Source organism: Xiphophorus maculatus, chromosome 5 (genome assembly GCF_002775205.1).
Source record: "Xiphophorus maculatus strain JP 163 A chromosome 5, X_maculatus-5.0-male, whole genome shotgun sequence".
Lineage (NCBI taxonomy): Eukaryota > Metazoa > Chordata > Actinopteri > Cyprinodontiformes > Poeciliidae > Xiphophorus > Xiphophorus maculatus.
This window is the reverse complement of record NC_036447.1, coordinates 15,581,893-15,602,385: the sequence shown is the minus strand read 5'-3', so window position 1 is coordinate 15,602,385 and position 20,493 is coordinate 15,581,893. Positions and strand designations below refer to the sequence as shown.

At 37.0% G+C, this 20,493-nt stretch overlaps 1 protein-coding gene across 5 annotated transcripts in view; it reads left to right on the top strand.

The window, feature by feature from the left end:
* Positions 1-1,148: 1,148 nt before the first annotated feature.
* Positions 1,149-20,493, top strand: part of rnf24 (ring finger protein 24) — a 29,983-nt gene continuing 10,638 nt past the window's right edge. The window contains exons 1-3 of one of the 5 annotated variants that reach the window (XM_023334305.1): positions 1,149-1,593; positions 13,561-13,620; positions 17,345-17,494. In XM_023334305.1, the coding sequence (XP_023190073.1) occupies positions 13,604-13,620; positions 17,345-17,494 (167 nt within the window). In that variant the 5' untranslated portion in view covers positions 1,149-1,593; positions 13,561-13,603. Of the gene's footprint in view, positions 1,594-7,314; positions 7,369-13,560; positions 13,621-17,344; positions 17,495-20,493 lie in introns of those variants that run through there. The other 4 variants (XM_023334306.1, XM_005807132.3, XM_023334308.1 and 1 more) reach the window with 4 other exon arrangements.

Below are 20,493 nucleotides of genomic sequence, written 5' to 3'. Positions count from 1 at the left end.
GGAAAATGCTCCCACAGCACGAGTGCTTTGTTCACCAAGTCTCATAATGTGAATGGTTTGTTCAGGGTGATGATTTTTGCATTTGTTCTGCAAAGTTTGTTTGGTCTCGTCTAACCAGAGCATCTTGATAAATGGCATGAGGGAACAAGGACTTCTTGTGGCTTTCCCCCCCACAACCACAGTTTTCTTTTTCTCCCTCCTTCCACAAGTACCAGATGTACAGAGTGTCCAACTAGTGGTTGTGTTGTCACCACATTCTTTTTCCTGAACTGTGGATCTCTGTCATTCCCCCAGAATGACAGAGGCCTCTTTCTTGCTTTTCTGATTAACGCTCTCCTTAGCAGTTGTGCCATATTTTCTTTACATTTTCAGATGACGAATTTAATAGACGATCAAAGCCTTGTACAATATTTTGTTACCTAATACAAACTTAGTTATACTTCCTCTCGGGCCTGTCTGCTACACTTTGTGAAGATGTATGTTCACAGATGTTCTCTGTGAGCAAACTTCTCAGCCATTTAGAGAACAGCTGCATAAATTCTGGCAGTACACAAGTATGTACTAATTACTAATTAGTGATCATTGTTAAACTATGTTAAACCAATTAGCAATTAATTACTAATTGGTTTAACCTGATTTGATTTGGGGGAGATGAATACAATGGCATAGCACAGTTTTCACATTTCTATTTTTTAAATTAATTTGGAAACCTTCTGTCGTTTTCCTTTCACCTCACAATTAGGCAGTACTTTGTGCTTACTTACACAAAAGACCAAGGTTGCAACCTGACAAAATGGGAAAATGTTCAATTAAATCACCAATTAAATCTAATAAGCATGGATAATAATTTGGATACTCTTAACATTTCTGAATAAAATAATAATCTCGACATTTTTTACAGTTTGTTTATACTTCCAGTTTGACTTACTGGATAATGAAGTTCATTCTTGAGGCAAAATCTATTAACTCTAAATGTACGACTTTGTTTTAATTTTTAATCACCATGCATCTTCATCCTCCTCTCTCAGTGTAGCATCTCATCCACAAGGCTCTCTGTGCTTTAATCCTGCATGTAGCTCCACTCCTCCTCCTCCTCCTCCTCCTCCTCCTCCTCCTTAGAGCCGATCTGACTGGGAGGAGGTGGGATCTACCCACTGGTGGTAGTGGGCGAGTAACCGCGTACGTGCAAGTCGTGCAGACTGCCAAGGACGATTGTCGGTAGCCAGGAACGTGAGTTTTCTCTTCGTTAACGGCGAACCCCTGCTTCAGTAAAATTCATCCACTAGGGATCATCCACCTTCTCGAGTTCGGACCAGTTTATTTTAAGCGATCGGAGCCTCCAGTAGCAGCAGAACGTCACACAGACCTACAGACAGACTGACGGACGGGCGGAGCTGAGTGGAGCTGTGTTGTGTGATGAGGAGGTCGCCTCGCCGCCAAGCTTTGCGTAACATCCAGATAAGAAGAAGGGGAAATTTTTTGTCGTTTGGACTGCTTTCAGTTTGGGTCTGCTTTCAGTAACAGTCTGGTTTTGTGAAGAAAACACACAGCAGAGATCTAAAGCTACTAAAGGAGCTGAAGGGGAAATCACCGGTGAGTCTCTGTTTATGTGTCTTAGCTCACATTGCACTCAAACAGCAACTTAGGGATGATGCTGCCAACTTTAAATGGTCTTAAATTGATCTTAGCTGCACTTTGAGCACCAAAGACATCATTTAAGGTCACAAATACTTAAACATGGACAAGAAGAGTGCTTTATTCGGGCTAAAAGCTCCCTAAAATGATATTTAATAGCTTAACTCGGTCAGCATAACGCTATCGTTATAAGTTATCCTTTCATTTGTAGCAGCTAAAAGGTTAGCGCTGCTCTGCTAGCTTAACCAGCCTCCTGTTTGTGTCCAGTCCTGCTGTAAAGCAATAAAGTCTCCGAGGATGGGTAAGATACGGAGGAACGATCATTTCAAACCATCCGGGTGTCCAGTCTCAACAAATGACAGCAATTACGTCGATGTAATGGGTTTTACTCGGGAGCATCAACGTTGGTGTAGAGCTAAACTCTGACCCAAAACCAACCAGCCAGTTACAACAGCAATCACGTTAAAGTCCAATTCTTCATAATGGAAACAACATTAACGGGAGCATCTACGCCCCCCTTAGCGAAGCAGACCTGCTACTGTGAATCCTGTGCATGTGTGTGGACTCATCTGCCATTTCACTGCACCTATCGCTGCTAGGTACTGAAAATGGAGCTGACCCTTATGAATCAAACTGCGCGAAGCTTCATATTTTTAGTGCCATCAACTGGTTTTGGGAAGTAATGGTTTCCTAACCAGACCGCACTCTTAAATATAGAACATACACAGCAGGCAACAGACTGCAGGGTTTCTTGTCAGTCTGTATCTTTAAACAGGAAATTGAAGATTCCTCTGTGGCAGCGTGGATCGGATCCAAAAGTTCAGGTTTGTTTAACTTGATCCTCCAGGATCAATAGGAGGAATGGGGCGTTACTTGTCCACAAAAGCAAAACGAAAAAACGGAACACAGAGCCTTACTAGCACATCAAGAAAATAAGATAAATCTAAGAAGGGTCAGTTTCTTCTAAACTCACTCAACCTTATGATAACTGACCTAGTTAGTTATCATAACTAGGTGCATAGAAAGGAAGCAATCAGAATGAATATTAAATCTTTAACCTGCTGATTTATCACAAACTCCATATGAGCGATGAACAACAAATCACAGAAAACATTTTTCTTTTAAATGGCTTCTTTCAGCTCAGTGTGTTCTCTGATTTCCTCTTTAAACTCTGATACTGAAAACAATTTAACTTTGCTCATTCACTTTATCATAGCATTCACAAGGAAGAGCACTGCTTTCCAAAGGGGTGGCACTGATTTGTGGTGCATTTACTGAATGGAGAAAGATTGGATTTTTGAGTTGTCACTGAGCCAGTCCAGCTGAAAATCATCTGATTTCAGTCAATCTCTGATACTTTGGTTCATTTCTTGTATTGCACTATCTGAATGTGTATCACCAACAACATTTGTGTCAATGTATCAGTGCTATTGTGTAGAAAAATATATTTCACCTCTGTTGTTATCTGGTGCTGTTTTTGTATTATCAAATATCCAGAATAGATACAGAAACAGCGTACTGTTGTTAATACACTTAAGGGCTGCAGTTAAACCCAGCCAGGCATTAAATTGATTAAAATTAAGGCCTATTCTATTGTGTTGAGGAAATATTACAAGAGTAGTGAGCCAAAGTGAGTTGGCACAGCGCTTTTCTAGTTTGGGTGCGATTTGCATCTCAAGTGCTTGCTTTGCTTACTTCATGAATCCATGAACTGCTATGGTTGTCTGTACTGAACACATACATCGAAAGTCAATCTAGTGAGCAGCAGGTCCAAACACTGAGATTTAGCAAAGGTTTGCCCCAAATGGAAATAATTATCACTTAATATAACATACAGTTGAGATGATATGAATTACTGTGGATAGAGTATCTCCAAAAAAGTGAAAGTGGCCTGTGGGGTCATCCAAAGTCATTCTCACAGGAATCAGATTTCCATTATCTTTGTCCTGAGCCGAGTTATTTGCACTCCTAGCGGGTCTTCTGTTGTTGGTTTTATATCAGTAAAGTTAATTTCTTATTAGTTGCTTCAGTTCTGCATTTAGGATAATAAATTGTCTGTTTTCTGCTTTGACCAAGCCCTGCCTCGAGTTACCCAGCATGTTTTATGCTGGGTAACTCATACCCAGCATGAGTTACCCATGCTGGGTTTTTCAGGTGTACTTTTTTCCCACATATTGTACACAACTGCTTCAGACCCAGATTATAGGGTCACTGAGGTGCACTCAGTAACCCTAAATCAGATTATCCATATAATGCATTCATCAGACCTCTGATCCAAAACCTGAGGTTTTCCTGCTGTTGCTTTAAGTGATTATTAAAAATGGCTTTCATCACATTGGCACATTTCTAAACTGTAAAAAAACTACACATATTATTTTGTACTTAAACACGAGGAAGTTCATGGGTAACTCCAACTGAACTTCCTTTAAAATCAAGGCAAGCAGTGGCCAATCTGGTCTGTCTTCATTTTCTTTTTTCAACATTTGTCTTACAAAAGACAGAAACTACAGCCAACCATCAAGCTCAAATTTTAACATGGCATTTTGAGCAGAATAGAAAAACTGAGGTGCCCAGTAATTAACTGTTGGCTTGAAATTCATAGCACTCCTTTAATAAGGTATGTAACTCTTTTCAAAGGGGAAAATAAGTCATGTAAAACTGCATGTGTTTTAATACCAGTTATGTAAAGACCAAGCTAAAGAGGAACTAAGCATTACTACTTATAGTGTAGACAAGTTCCTCCAGGCAAAGGCTTATTTAGTCAAATTACATAAAAGTTTTAATATTTACTCTAAATGTAGTTCTTGTCAAAAACTTTCCACCAACAACCTTTCCTGCCTGACTTTTACAAGCTGGACTGCTTCAGTACTTCCGGTGCAAAGAGTCAGTGCTTACCAAGGAGCCGCTTTCACATGGACTGCTGCCTTAAGATTTTCTGGGTATTTTCCAAAGCAACTGCATGTGGCAACACAAACCTCTGTAACGTGTACTCCGGACTTCTTGTGCAATTTTGTGCGACAGCTATGTAGTAGGATTCTAACAGGAGTATTGCAATCAGTCGTTATTGCAAGCATCCATTTTGTTTCTGAGTGTAAAAAGTCTCATAAGGTGGTGCATTATGAAAAAAAAAGGCAAAAGAAGAAATGAATTAAGTGGCCTTCCAGATGTTTTTTGTGATGGCTTTATAATCTATTATAGTAAAACTTAGTTATGACTCAGCAAGTAACAATTTTGTTGCCAAAGTAAACTGAAAAATATATATTTTTTAAATGTGCCACAGAATGATTAGTAAGTTTTTGCAAATATTTATAAAAAACATTACTTAGTGTCATTTTTTGACTTTGCCTTTAGAAACCAGCGTCAAAGGATTTCTAGGATGATTTCCAATCATCTTTTGATACTGATATTAGCCTTTTCTTGCAAATTTGTATTTGCTTATTTAATTTTTTTGACAACCAAACTAGATATCAAAGCATTTACTCATCTAATAGACAAAGCTCACTTTTGTTAAATACACCTCAAAAAATAGAAGAATTCATTATTCTTATTTTTTGACAACATTAATTCAAAAATAAACAGCATCCATTATTTTCTGACTGTTTATTCATTTATTCAATTTGCAAACTGAATCACTAGCACTCCTAAATAAGGACTGCCTGACCTCAGAGACTTCATGATGGACAGAATCTGGCTCTGCAAAAGGACAAAAACAGAGCAATTTTCCTATAGTATGCCCAGCCTCAGTGCTGTCTGCTAATGGCCCCTCCCTTGTTTAAATGGTTAGTTTGTATTTTCCTGTTGAGAGTTTTTGTGATGTTTTTTTTTTATCTGTATTGCCCTGTCTGTTGTGGAAAGATGTCATAGCACCGTAAACTCGATGGAAAATCAATGTACTTTGATTGGTGGAAGCTAACAGCATGTCAAACGTAACAGTTTACAACAATTTAACAACAGTCCGCTGTAACATTTGGTGCAGCTCAGTTCAGCTGAGCGTCTAGGCTCCTATGTTTAGTTACCTTAGGTCAGCCTGCTGGCTAATTAGGGCTGTTGTAAACGAATATTTTAGTAATCGTGTAATCGGATAAAAAAAATTGCTAAAATAAAATATTGGCATAGCACCAGTGTTACTATCAGATATCAATACCAGTCCAATTTTTCATATTTAAGCATTCCTAACAATTACTTTTTTGTAGTTTAGAAAATTAACCTGTAACAATAAAAGCTCACTTTCTAAGTTAACCAGAAGAAAAGTTATAGAGACAACCAGTAGACCAGGGTACGAACCTAAGAATGGGGGGAGCAATACAGGATATTTATGGCACCTTCGTTTGTCACACTCAGAAACTCATCTACCAGCCATGTACCGCCACGATGATTTCCGCCACTCGTTTGTTCAGACCAGGATGATATGAAATTTATTGTGCAGTTCGTGGATAAAGCTACACTTACATCAACTACTCAGCCGCACCACCGTGTTCAGTCATCTGTATAAATACTCCTGCAGCGCTCTTCCCACCGTTCGCTTTGAACCAGCAGTAGTGGTTGAGTGCCTTTAGTTAATTTAGTTGTATATATTGGTATTATTATTATTATTGTGTGTTTGCTTATTTATACTGTATATATTTGACCTTTTGCACGGGAGCTGCAATGGAAATTTCGTTGAATTCTGTTCAATGACAATAAATGCTATCTATCTATCTATCTATCTGAAAACACTAATCACTCCGAGTGTTTTCACTGAAAAATTGTCAGATTTTTAGTTTATGACCCAGAGGTCACTGATTAGGACCAGTCAAGGATGAAATCATTTAATTCTGTAACTGAGCCATTCTGAAAACCTTCTGCGGGTCAGCCATGGAAACATGTCTCTATGTCAACTGTTTTGGCTTAGGTATGTTTAAAAAGTTGAGAAAGTGTATTTCTAAAGCCTACACATTCATTGAACATTCTTTAAATAAGCACTCATTCTGAACTAACTAGTGGTTAACTTCTAAATTATGGTACTAAGTTAATCTTTATTTTGATCCACCAATTATATATTGACCTCCCTCTTGTGGCGGGTGGCCAACTCCGACAGAAATTTTTCAGATTTGCTGAAGTGAAACATAGAGTTGTTCATGGGGGGGAAAAACACTAGTGGTTGGGATAGAACTCTGCACGTTTATTTTTTACCAACTTAAGGTCAGATACTGTGATCATCGTTGGACTTCAGTGAGGCTGTTTTTAACTTACTACTTTTAATACTCCCCCTGACATAACAAGTTTTATTTTTAGTGACTGTGACCCATACTATGTTGACCTATGCTCTGCTTTTAGCAGCTGAAGAAACAAACTTTGGTACATTTATTAAAGCTTGAATGTGACCTTTTTTTTTTTTTAAGTGTCACTGATTTTGCACCATTTACAACTTTAAAGCTGAACATTTTCACTACATGTTGATTTAATGAGGCGTGGTTGCTGAAACAAAAACTAAATACACATGCCGGAAATTACAATTGGGAGTCAGAAAAGAAAGTAAAAGCTTAAAGTTTGATGGTAGCTCATAATAAGGTGATATTGAGTACTGTTAAGAGGAAAACCAGAGGGTCCTGAGATGGTAGTTGATGTAAGTGCCATGAGACAGCTGTTTGTGTCAGTTCTCCCATGTTTGTGTCAGCTTGAGTTACCCTGAGTCCTCTGAGAAATGATGGCGAGCAAAGGGGGAAGGAGAGCAAACCACCAACTGTAGCGGAGGTAAAAATAAATAAAAATAAATAATGTTTTTTTTTATTTTTAAGCTTGTTTAGGATGAGTTGCTGAATTTAGCTTCAGTAAAGCTAAGTATTGTTGTGAGAAATGCTTCTTTAACCTCCAGTGGTTCTATTTTGATTAGCAAATTTTGAGATATTACATATATTTTTTTACCAATTTCAGGGATGTTATTGTTATCTGCATCAGTTGTTTCATCATTACTATGAGTGTTTGGTCAATACCTTTTTGTTTCTATAAAGGAAAAAGCTTTCTTTTACTTTACCAATTGCAAATTTTCCACCAGTTCAATAAATCAGTTTGAAACTGAGCTCTTTCTTTTGGCAGTAAACAAGTCAGTGATGCTGAAAATAGCTAACTTTTGGACTTCTTCCTGCAGTTAACAACTTCATTACCAAAGAGTGTTGGTCTGGTAGAGCTTAGATGATGGTGCGTTCACTGATCAAACTGAAAAGTGTCCAATTATTCAGTTACTTGCCGCATCTCTAGAAATACTGGCTTTTGTAATATTAACAACTATTTCAAATGCTTTTCTATAAACAAACCACATAAAGCACTACACCATAGATCACCTCATCCATCCACACTCACTATTGCACCGCATTCTCTGACAGACACACAGATTTTTGTGTTATTGTGAGTTTATTTGAAGACTTAAAAAATTCTCCTACCACAATTATGAACAAAAGACTGGCTAGATGATGTGACTCTGGCATGTGTCTATTTTGACTTTCAGTGGTTTGAAAGGTAAAGTTGGTGAATCCATGCTAACTTGACTCTTTTATCGTGTCTGTGCTCAAATTGTGCTCAGATCACTTGTGAGATAAACCAAGAAATAAGTAAATGAGGAGAAATAAGTGGTGTACTCTTCTGAATAAGTCACCTATTACTTGTTCTGTATAAAAACTGTTGTAATTAATGGATCTGCTTAAGCTTTGCATTAAACCAACCTTTTTTTAAAACATGATGTATATTTGGTTTGACACTATGTGAGTGGACTACATGTGATTGAAGTATCATTTAATCGCAGGCACTTCATGATCTATTCCAGCACATTTTAATGAGCCCCTTCCATGCCCTGTGGGGCCCTGGTGTTTGTTGCTGCCCTTTGGCATATAAAGTTTCAGATGAGCACATTTTGTGGCAGCTAGTGGAAATTTCCACTTGTCATTCAGATGTGTAACTATTATTCAGTAGACTGCTGACAAGAACTACTGTACGAAGCCAAAGTGAAAGTATTTACAGGAAGCATTGTGGTATTTGTTAAAAATAACCGCATGAACTTGAAAAGTAAAGTGTGCAGTGTTTTTTAGGCTTGGCATTTTTACTGCTTCTTTGATTGAAAACAGTGGCTGTCTGACTCATTAGCTGTTTGAAATGACAATTTGAGGCATATAGGCTTAGGAGGTCATTGTTTGCTCTTGTAATATGTGTGCAAATGGCTCAGTCACAATAAAGGATAACGTCTGGGCGGAGAGGTGGGTGGCTGTTGGCTTTTATTGCAATTGATAAAACCCTATAGTCTGCCAAGCATGACAAATAAGTTATGCAAGGCTTAACTTACTTACTAAGGAGGATAGGGAGGCTAATTGTTTTGTCTACGCTGAAACAGCAAAAGAGACAGGAAATCCAGCTGTGTGATGCAGGACATTCAGTTCTGTGTAAAAGTATTTGCTCCTTCTATAAGCTTTTATTTTTCAGAATTGCATGGTTCAGATCTTCAGATTGTATTATCAAACATAACCTGGGTAAATACAAAAAACACTTTTCTAAACCTAATACCTGGCTATTCTACTATTTTCAGCAGTAAATGTACCATTATTAATGACCAGTAATCGGGCATCAGTTTTTACGTTGCTGTTGAGGAAATTTGCCTCACTCTGCTATGTGGATTTGTTTTATTTCAGCCACATTGAAAGGTTTTGTTTATAGTCATGCCACAGCATCTCAATTGTATTTAAGTCTGGCCTTTGACTAGGCCAGCCCAAACCATGCCTTTTGTTTTATTTCAGCCTAATTATTTGAGCTGCTGGTCCGCATTAGATCATTAAGCATAAGGCCTCTTAAGGCCAGACACTAGAGCAGAATTCAAAAAGAGATTGAAGATAAAGTTACTAACAGTCCCAGACCATCTCTCTAAGCACACCATGTATACATGCAGGTGATGTTCTATTTTTATAATGCTGTTAGTTTTATGCCAGATGTGAAAGAAGGCCCATTTTCCTAGAAGTTGAACTTTTGTTTCACCAGTCAACTAAGTTTTTCCCAAAGATCTTGGGAAACATCAAGATGTTTTGTGTCAGCTAAGGTTTTGACATTGGAACTCTTCCATGGATAACACATCTCTGTCCAGTCTCTTTCTTCTTGTTGAAACATCAACTCTGACATTAACTGAGACTAGTGAGGTCTCCAGTGCTTTATACCTTGTTGTTCTGGGTTTGTTTATGACCTGGAGGAGTGGTGAATCTGCTCTTTGAGTAGTTATTGTCAGCCAGTCCCGGGAAGGTTCCTTAGAGTTCCACGTTTTCTTCTTTTGTTGATGATGTCTCTCACTGTGGTTCACCTGAGTCCCAAAAAAGTAGATGTTTAATACTTTTTTTCACAGCAGATTGAGCAAGGATTGAGACCTTTGCTAAATTTTACTGACCTTACAACAGTTGCTGTGCAGACCATGTAAAAGATGCATACACCAATAGTCTCACAGCTGTCAAAACAACAAAATCCACAGTCACAGATCTGACTGAAACTAGATCAGTTTAAGACTTTCAATTGACCTAAATTTTATGTAGTAAAGATAAGTCAACAGTCCTTATTTTTGTATTTGCAGTAATGTTAAACCGTCTATTTTGTACATCAAGCTCAAGACAGTGGTGTTTAAGCAAAACTTGTAAGATTAGCTGCTCTATTAAATAACTTTATTTTTATCTTATTTTCACTTTTGCTAGTTATTTGGAGTGGCCAAGCATCTTGGCAAATAATAGTTATTTCTCCAAACTGGCCTCCTGTCAAATTAAACTGATGATTTATGGTGATGACTGGAAAACTACAGCAAATATTTGTTTTGACCAACAGCATCGATCAAAATGAAACTGTTGTATTGAGCAAATATGTCTTGATGACTCATGTGGTAACTAGAAAGTCCCCTCATGAAATGTTGACCTCTAGTCCACTGTGTAGTATTGATTGACCAGAGGTTTTTGTTTGCTTGGAGCAGTTGTTTTTTCCAACCTGTTTATGTTTTGGAGTTGTCTTTTGAACAATTTCCAATAATGTGTAGATAGAGATGAGTAGGACTAAGAGGCATGTCAGCTGTTTTGTGTTCCCTACAGGAAGTTCCCACATAATCAAGAACAGTGTTATGGTAATAAAAAATACCAAACTAGCCTGGTAAATCCCCTGTTTACACAGAAAATTAGAATCTGCAAAGAACAGATAAGGTTAATAAAAAAAATTTAAAAAATCAAGAACTTAAAACTAGTGTAAACAAGAGGCAGTGAAAACCAAGAAATAAAAATCAAAACATAAGGAGGAAAACAAGTCAGATATGTAAAATAAAAGGTTGGGGCCATATTGTCATGTATGATTCTGCATTTACTTTGTTTTATTTTATTAATTATCATCCCATTTCTTGGTTGTTTTCTCCCCTCCAGTTACTTTCTGTAGAGACCACTTCAATAAATTAGTGAAATAACTTTCATTTTCAATAATACTCTAACTCCATGATCAAGTGAAGCATATCACATTGATTAGATATAGATTTATGGAGAATGATAGTGCTGTAATAATTAGTCTTTTTTACTATAGCAACATTAAAAAGAGTAGTAACTAAATGGTTTAAAACAACTGTGATCTATCTTTTTTCCTTTTAAAGTAAACACATTCATTTTTGCTCTTGTGGGACCCCCTCCCCCCCAGTCTCCCCCAAAAAACTTCTCAATCCAAAATTAGGTTTTTGGCATTTGAAGGCATTTTAACAGTATAATTTAAAATTTAAAACCGAGGAGTATTGTGTCTGCTCTTTCTCATCTCTCATGAATGTGACGTGCTGTGCACATTCTTGTTGCTCATTACGTAATGGGGTGAGGCCATGTGAAAACAAATAAGTGAGAGAGAAGAGACGATTTTTAAGAGAGTTGGAATCAAAGATAAAATCATTTCTGCCGTTGAGCAGCTATGAGATGCTGTTAGTTAGCATATCATACCATGTTTACCTTCTCTTATGGGATTAATCCCTTCGGCTATTTGGATTTACGTCAAAGGGAGAGCTGAAAGGGAAACAAACCATTTTATAGAATCCATTAGAGTTGGGGCATATTAGATTTTCTTAATTGGATACTTGCATTCTTTTATTTCAGAATTACAATATTTGTGAAAAACAATGCGATCACTTACCAAGTGAAATACGTGTTCAGCTATTAAATATCTAGGGCACCAGAGAAACCTCATTGGGCTCTGTTTTATAAAATTGCAAGCCTGTCAACCACTATACAAAGAAGTCATGCCTCACTTGTTTGGATAATGGTGGAAGTTATTCACCATAACTTTGTGAAACCACTGAGTCATTACTGACCTGCATGGAAAACTCAGCTATTTGCTTCTCTTCTTGTTTTTGTCTTTTTCCTTGAATTTCTTACCGGTCTGAGTGTAATGTTGTTCATATACACTCATTGGCAGTGTTTCACTCTAGATACATTTCTGGGTTATGTGGGATGTTAACTGCGAGTGGGTTTGGATTTCTGGATCACTGGGTGCTCCCAAGATACTGTCGGTCAGCGATTCTTGACACCAAAGGAGTTGTTGGCAGATTCAACGTCGTGGCACCTAGTTGAAAACTGAGTCACATAATCTAATTTCCATGAGTAATGACATTTTTACAATAATGTTCTCTAAAGACCTATGAGCACGAATTATTGTGCTCATAGTGTCATGTAACCACCAAACTTTTGCCAAAAACTAGGACTATGTTAATGTTCAAGTATGTTTGTATATTGGTTAAAATGCTGACAGTAGTAAGGTACCAGAGGAAAATTACAACCATAACAGAAAAAGGGAATCATAGCTTTTTAAATTCAGCAGACAGAAATGAAAAGTTAGGTTTATTTATTGGGGCTGGACAAAATTATACTCTTTAAGCTTGTTAATCTGTCAAGAATAAAGTTTTCTTCTTCTTTTCTTATTTATTTGAACCACATTTTCACAAACACAAATGGTTACTGGAACTTTTATGTGACAAAATTACTCAAAATAGCACATACATTGTTGAGCAGAAGGAAAAATATGGTTTTTCAAAATGTTTCATGAATAAAACAAAGTTTGATTAACAGTCGGCTCCCCTTTTGCTTCAATCCTAGCTGCAAGTCTTCTACCAGTTTTGTACATCTAGAGGCAGAAAGTTTTGCCTATTCCAAGTCTGCAGTATCATTCAGGCTCAGCCAGTTTGGACTTAGAGAATTGGAAATGATAATGTTAAAGGTTTGCTGCAGATTCTCAATTGGCTTAGGTCTGGACTTTGACTGGGCCATCGAAATACATGCTTTGATATGAATCTTTCTATAGTTGCTCTAATTGTATTCTTAGTAGTTGCTCTCCTCTGCGCCATTTTTTAGTGTGTTCTTTCAGTGTTGGACCATATTTAGCTCCATACATTTTAAAATCTGCTTCTGCTGATGAGCATTCCCACACCATGATTCTGCCACCACCATTTTCAATTGTGGGTAGGGTGCATGCAGTGTCCTGTGGAGTGTTACTTTTCTGTCACACATAGCACTTTGCATCTATTCCAAAAAATTTAAATATGGTCTCATCTTCTTCCAAAGTTTTTCTTTGCCCCCTAATATGACTTTGCATTTGTCTTCTCCATAAAATCTTACTTTTATACAATGAAGTTTGTGGTTGTATGATAAAATGAAGAGGTGTGGATACTTCTGCAGTTCATCTGTAGATTTGTCAGTGTGTTTGACTCCCGATTTTTCCAGAGGTGTCTGTTTCTGACTTTTGATAAGCAGGGGAGGTTGCTATGTCTTTCATCAGAGACACCAAAAAGGAGTCACAGTGGAGAGCGGCACGGGTTCAATGTGAGCTGATATGAAAGGGAGACAGAAGTACTGTGGTCCAAAAATCTTACCAGCAGCAAACTCACACGTTTCTTTCTCAACAACACATTATGTCACTTTACAGAGACCTGTGCTGCAAGTCTGTGCAGACTTTTCTGTTCTTCAGCATGAAGGCACCACTTGGGTATGTGTACATAAAATAAATGCCACATGCATGAATCTGTGGTCTGCATGAATTTACATGTTTTATCAAGTCATTTTAACGATTGGTAATAGGTTAATTTATTTAAAAAATGGTGAAATGTCAAACTGTTTTGTCTTTCCAGGGGTGTTTGTCATTTTGTTGTACCTCAGTGATGTGTTTGTGTTCAAATAAGGGAGGGAATGTCTGACAGATGATCTTACAAAGTTAGACCTTCAACTTTATATTAAAGAGCTGGAAATATAGGGGAAAATGATGTCTTTGATACATGCATTCATATGCATATGGGGTCAGCATATGTGAATTATGTGCAGTTACATTAAAAGTTACTTTAAAAATAGATCTGCAAAGGTTCGAATAATTTTGGCCTCACCTATAATTTTACAGTAGTGTTAGATACATAAATATATACATATGCATACAATTTTTTTTTCTTGTTTTGATTCATAGATCTAAGAAAAATAAAGAATAAACATCCACTGAACGAACCATAAGTTGCACAAAACTATTCTTTCTTCTAGTTTAAGTTTTATGGGAGACAAATAAGCTGGTATTAGCTGTTTAATGAGTCAAAGTGTTTGACTCAACAATCGGCTGCTTAACAGAAGTACAGTGAAAACTTCACAACTAAAGCAGTGTTACCTTAATACGGTGCGCAACCCTCTTTCTACTTTTCAACCATCAGAGTACTTGTTTAACTCTGCATGTGAATTTGTCCCATTTGTAAGCGACGGAAAAGTATAGTAGCCTCATTTAGACAAGCTGACCAGCAGTGTGCACCAACAGGTTGGTGCGTATGCAGAATTAAAAGCTGGTCAGTCCAAACCTTTTTTGGAATCTCATTAAAGCAACTTTAAACCGTCGGGTTGGTAAGAAGTAGATGATATAAAAATGGTCTAAAATCTCAAGTATTTAATTTCCTTGACCTGCCATAAAATCTCTCTCCTCGTGGGAGCGATTGGGTGATGTTTTCGTACCAGCTCTGTTGGATCCATTTAATAAGTGTAATGTAGCAGCCTCATCACTCAGCTAAATTGTTTGTCCTGTCAAAGATTTATGTAAAGAGCTGAGTGAAATCCCCTGCCAGCTGCTAAGATTTCTAGGCATGATGATATCTTTAAAGACTGAAGAGCGTTGTTGACTTTCAGTTCTTATGCAGCTCCGCACAACCTGACCGGCCTTTGTGTCCTCGTTAAACTTCCTGTCCTGCATACTTGTTTGCTGCAGTCATCCATGAAACTTAGCCCAGCTGCTAATTTTTGGTCACAGTAAGATGTTTAGACATTTATCCGAAAAAGAACCATCAGATACATAAGGTAGATGTGGGAACACTTCCTTTGCATAAAGCTTTAGAGAGGCATATCTTATGGGTGTTGAGAAGGAGGGGGTTCCTTATGCAAGGACTGAGTGTAGCAGTAGTTCAGGGGCTGAGGTTATCCTGATGTTGTATAACTGAGTACCCATTTGTGTGGGGGCGAGTTTATGGTGATCCAGGGGATTGTTAATGGTCCTAAAATTTTCCACAGGGGGAGTGTCAGGGAATGAAGCTGTTTGGGGTGGGGTGAGGCCTGAGACAGCGTCCCTAAAGGAGCAGACAGCTATTCCTGTCATCCCCTCCTCCTACTGCTCCTCCTCCTCTTCCATGGTCCCTTTTAAGTGAAGATGTGGACATGTCTAGTCATGTTCCTTTTGAGTGGGAGAACTTGACCAATAGGCTGCTAATGGTATGGCATTACTTTTATGAATTAGTTTATAGGGCTTTAATGATGGGGTTTGTTTAAACAAATGATATGCAGATAGTTAATTTTTTTTTTCTTGCTGTAGCATAATAGCCACAATCAGCACCTTGCAAAAGTAATTCACTTTCCCTTTGAACTTTTTCACATTTCTGTTCTGTTGCAACCACCAACTTCAGTGAGCATGTGACAGAACAACACAGATGTACTTATTCTTAATTTATAAATTGTTATCAGGTCTTAGTATTTGAAATTTAGGTTTTTAGTTGGAAAAAGCTTTTGAAAACAATGTTCTATCTCCATTTTCTTTTGGTCAACAAATAAAAAGAAAATACTTTGATCTTTGTTGTTGTAACAGGATGAAATATAAAAAAGTTCCAGGGGTACTAATACTGTTACCAGGTACTGCATCTGTCTGTTTTAAAATAGCAGGGTTGTATGTGCATATAGCTCCATTATATTGTATTAGCCATACATAAAGCTAAATGTTATGCATGCCGTATTGCTTCTATGCTATTTGTTGGACATTGAAAGATTCATCTGCTATTTGCTTTCAATTTAGATTATGTATCTTTTAGGTTTACCAGTTTATACAAATCTTCAGCATTTTGCTTTTGCACAAATGAGCATCCGGTTTTAAGTGAAGACAAAATTTAAAAGGTGCATTTATAGGATTGAATGTTGCATTTAGGGGATGCACAATATGTTGGCACTAACATTGGTAAGTACGGTGATACTACGAATTTCCTTTTGTTTCTAGAAGGGGAGGGAAGACAGTTGGCCATGTGGCATTTGTTTGGTCATGTGACAATAATAGTGATCCAGCTCAGGACTGTGGGAAGTTTAACTGAAACAGAGAAGCCGTGGGGAAGTCAGCAGGATGGTCATTTTTTTATCAAGGTGTTGAAAATGTAGTGAAATGTATGACATCTGTACATATTTGTTATCTACTATCACAGAGATATTAGTATTAGAAATAAATACTGGCCAAAATTTTTATGTCTGTGCATTCCTAGTTGCATTAGTTTGGTTATGTTTTTTGTCTCTACTGGCATAAATCCTGAGTCCCTTCACCAATTAAGGTCATGTGCCCTGTTCAAATTCATTATGCATCGCTGTAATTAGATTAAATGTTGTCAAATACCTACACTTGGCTAAATTATTTTCAAAATTTAAGCTGTTTTAATTTGTAATGTGTTTAATACTATATTGAGAGACACTGCAATGTTAAAATCGGGATAAATTATTTTCCTGAAGGACCACATGAATATAGTATTGGTGAGGGCCAGATCATTAACTGAACTCTTTTTTTTAGCAGGCGATGGTACCAGGTCACATGGCAACTGAGCAATAAAATGCATTATGCTGTACGGACAACTGTATTGTTAGTGACTCTTTCAAAAAAATACAGTTGTCAGAGAAACCATGTTTGTGCAGATTACTGCATGTACAGTATGTTCAGTCTATAAAGCCAATTTAAACAGTAATACCAAGGATCAGCTGTCAGAGCCACTTTACCTTTGATTTCAGTAAATAGGAGTTAGGCCGCACAGTATTGGGCAATCGGGTTGAAATATTGATTCTTTCAATACTTTAAAATTAAAGAAGCACACTTCTGCTTGCATGTAGGACTAGCACTTTTGGCATTTTTAACTTGATATTTTTTACTGACCTACGAGGCCAATATGAGTATGAAAGGGATTGATGTGGCCCCCCAGGCTGTAAAATTCATAGGTCTGCAATAAATACTGTTGATCTTCCACAAGTATCTTTTTAGTCTGTTTACTGATTTTAACATTTAAAATACCTGAGCTGTTCATTCATAATACAAAAGATTCAAAATAAAAATGTTCAAACAAACTTTCAGATTTACTTTGTACTGTTATGTCAACACATATTATGTGTCTCTCAGTGCAGACAGAATGTGCAACTACTTATGTTTTGCATGTTTTATTTCTCTCTTAATCTAGAATATCCATGAGCTCCGATTTCCCACACTACGGTTTCAAGATGCCAAATATAGGGTTCCAGAACCTTCCTCTTAATATCTACATTGTGGTCTTTGGGACAGCCATCTTTGTCTTCATCCTCAGCCTCCTCTTCTGCTGCTACCTGATCAGGTAAGAGCTGTGCACATTTTAGTTTTGGATTAGAGCTTCCTGGCTTTGTCATGGGGCCATGGCAAAAAGTGTCATACAGGAACTTCTTTAGCGTTGCAACTTTACTGAGTGTAGTAGATCTAAGGTCAGATGATTCTACAACATCCACATCCGCTTCGGAGAAAAAGCTAGGACAAGTAACAGAAATGTGTTATGACTTATCTGCTTTACATGAACAAAATTTCTCGATGGTTAATAAAACACAAAAACAATATATTAAGTAATTTCAGGTTATCTGCCATATTTTGCCAGCAATACACACAGCAATGACCAAACCTGGTGTAATGCACCACCAGATTTGAGTTTTATAACTACTTTACACTCAATTTATGTTTACCTTACCAGAAAAAAATATAGGTGGTAATCATTTTGTCTCTTTGTCTATTTGTGACCAAAGAAATTTAAGATGAAACAGATTTCTAAGCAGTGCAGGAATACCGCAGTTGACCATTAGTTACTAGCAATGCTAATGTTAGCAGTTTTAATAGGTCTGGATGAATTTGATCATTTAAAATACTTACACTGATCAAATCCTAAACTGGATAATGCAGCAATGGATAGAACCTTTGAAACATATCTATTTATCTTTAATTTATTTTATTTATAAAATGTTATTTGTGATTGTTCTTTTTTTTTTGCTTCAGAAATACCTTAGAAAACACAATTTACAGAAAATAGTCAAAACCCGTTTGGATATTCTGCACTGATTACAAATCCTTTCAACCATTTTTATTTGTAGACCCCTTATTATGTTTGCAATAAAATTGAGTTTTTAGTTTTTCGTTCTTCCAAAAAAATTGATACATTTTTGTCAGACCAGTGTCGTATAAAGTCTCATTTCATTAGCTGACTGTGTCATTACTCCCACAATACATATTGAATTTTTATTCACACTATACCAAATGTCTGTTCTGTTGAGCGACTTGGGATCCTGAAGAATGTCACAACAGAAGGCATTGATAGCAACTTTTAAATCAAACAGTAGAAAATCTGTCTGTGTCTGCATCATTGACTAATTGTATATGAAGGCCATTAGAGTGTATAGAATATGATACAAACATGTTTACAACCACCATACTGTGTGGCATTGCCACTGCTTTTGTTTATTTCTTCCTTTTTAAAATGTGACGATTTTTGTGTCTAAAACCGTTTTCAAAAATGGATAGAATATTTCAACAGCACAGTTTGGAGAAGACACTTTTCTTAATACAATTAACTAAATTATTTAAGAGATCTAAAGTTGCTTTCTATGATCATGGCACTTGAAGTCTCTTAACCTCTCCATTGTTCTCTTTATATTCTTTTGTGTTCCAGCCGTACCACTATTTCTTCTGTATTTGTTAGATTTCCACAGTGATTTTAAAAGTGCCAATTTTAGTACTTTATTTTAGTCATCTGAAAGCATGTTTTAATCCAGCAAGATTTAAGAGTAATCCTCTAAATATCCATCATACAAAAACAATATTTACTTCAGTAGTTAATTCCTCGCCCCTCTTTATGAACTACTGGGTATAATCAGATTATCCTCAGTGCTGGAATTACAGGGTTTTTATTTTCAGCCAGTAGCAAACTGAACACACATAATGCACTACATTGTTTTATCTGAGACAGTGAGAAGCAGCAGTTTCCCCTAAAACTCTCCTCTCGCCATCTTGCCATATCCTGTCTTGCAGGGCAGAGGGTAAGTAAAAATAACTACTCCTACAATATCTCATCTACCTGTGAATTAGAAACACTTCATGGCTTACATATAGTTCCGTGATTCAGTACTGAACGTCAGGATCAGCTTAGCAACTAGAAGTAAAAAGAGACCTTTTTGCTCTGTAAAAGATTTCTTTTACAAAGCTAAATAATGAACCTTACAAACGACTGGAGCAAAATTACTTGTACACACTTTCCAGTATTTGCAATGTTCAGTTCAGTGCATTCTTGCTGAAAACTGGTAACCTTAGCTATGCCCATTTGTTTGCAGTGTTCTTGTACACCTATCATTGTGGTTACAAAAAAAAGCACACATCAGAATTTTTGCGGCAGCTAACCCGCCGCAAAAATTCAGCTACAAATTTTCTTCAGCAAAAAGTTGCTAAATGTTCCAAAAAGGCATTTTGTGAGGGATTTTTTCACTGCATGCAACTCCTCAGTAAGTGTTAACCTTTATTTAATTTGCATTTGGAACATTTTATGGTAATAAATGGCCTTGTATTCTAGTGAAGGGGCCCACACTGTTGTCAGATGGTGTGTTTACAAGTGACTTGATTACAAATGTGTAATTTGTATCTTTTCAGTCCTGATTATGATGATTTTTCTGCTTTGAAAATAATTCTGGTGAAAACCAGCTTAGCCTTAAAGGTCACAGAAGGCTAATTCTGTTTTTTTTTGTTGCATCACATCTCTTGCCTTATAGTCAGATGATTAAAAGATGCCAGTGTTAGAGTTGACATGCGAAATTCCAGCAGAGACAAATTTGCACACACACTTTGACACAAGGCAGCCTCTCTCAGTGGTTTATCAGCCTGTCCACACACGTGTAAAATATGTAGCATGGTTTGCCTAAAGGCTTACCGTGTTCGTGTTGCATGTAGTCCTGACTTTCTGCAAATAAACAATAACAGTTCTTGAACAGTTGGTTTATTTGGTAGTGCCAGCAAAAGATCAGGGAATGTGCAACATCCAGATATGAAGAAATGAATAAGAAAACATGGTTTTATCAGAAATTCATTTCTTGTGTGAAAAGTTGGAGACACTTCAATTGCAAAATAGTTTGTTTTTTTTTTACATTAGAGGAATATTGACAAAGTTTTGCGCACGTTTGTAATGGGAATGCAGCTAGAGAAGTTATTGGTCTAAAAGAGAGAGAAACAAAATCCATCTGCATTGACAACCTTTGCTTGCGGACTAAATCACCTGCTTAAATTGCAGACCGAATAATGATGAGGGTCTCAAACAACCTATGGGGCCAT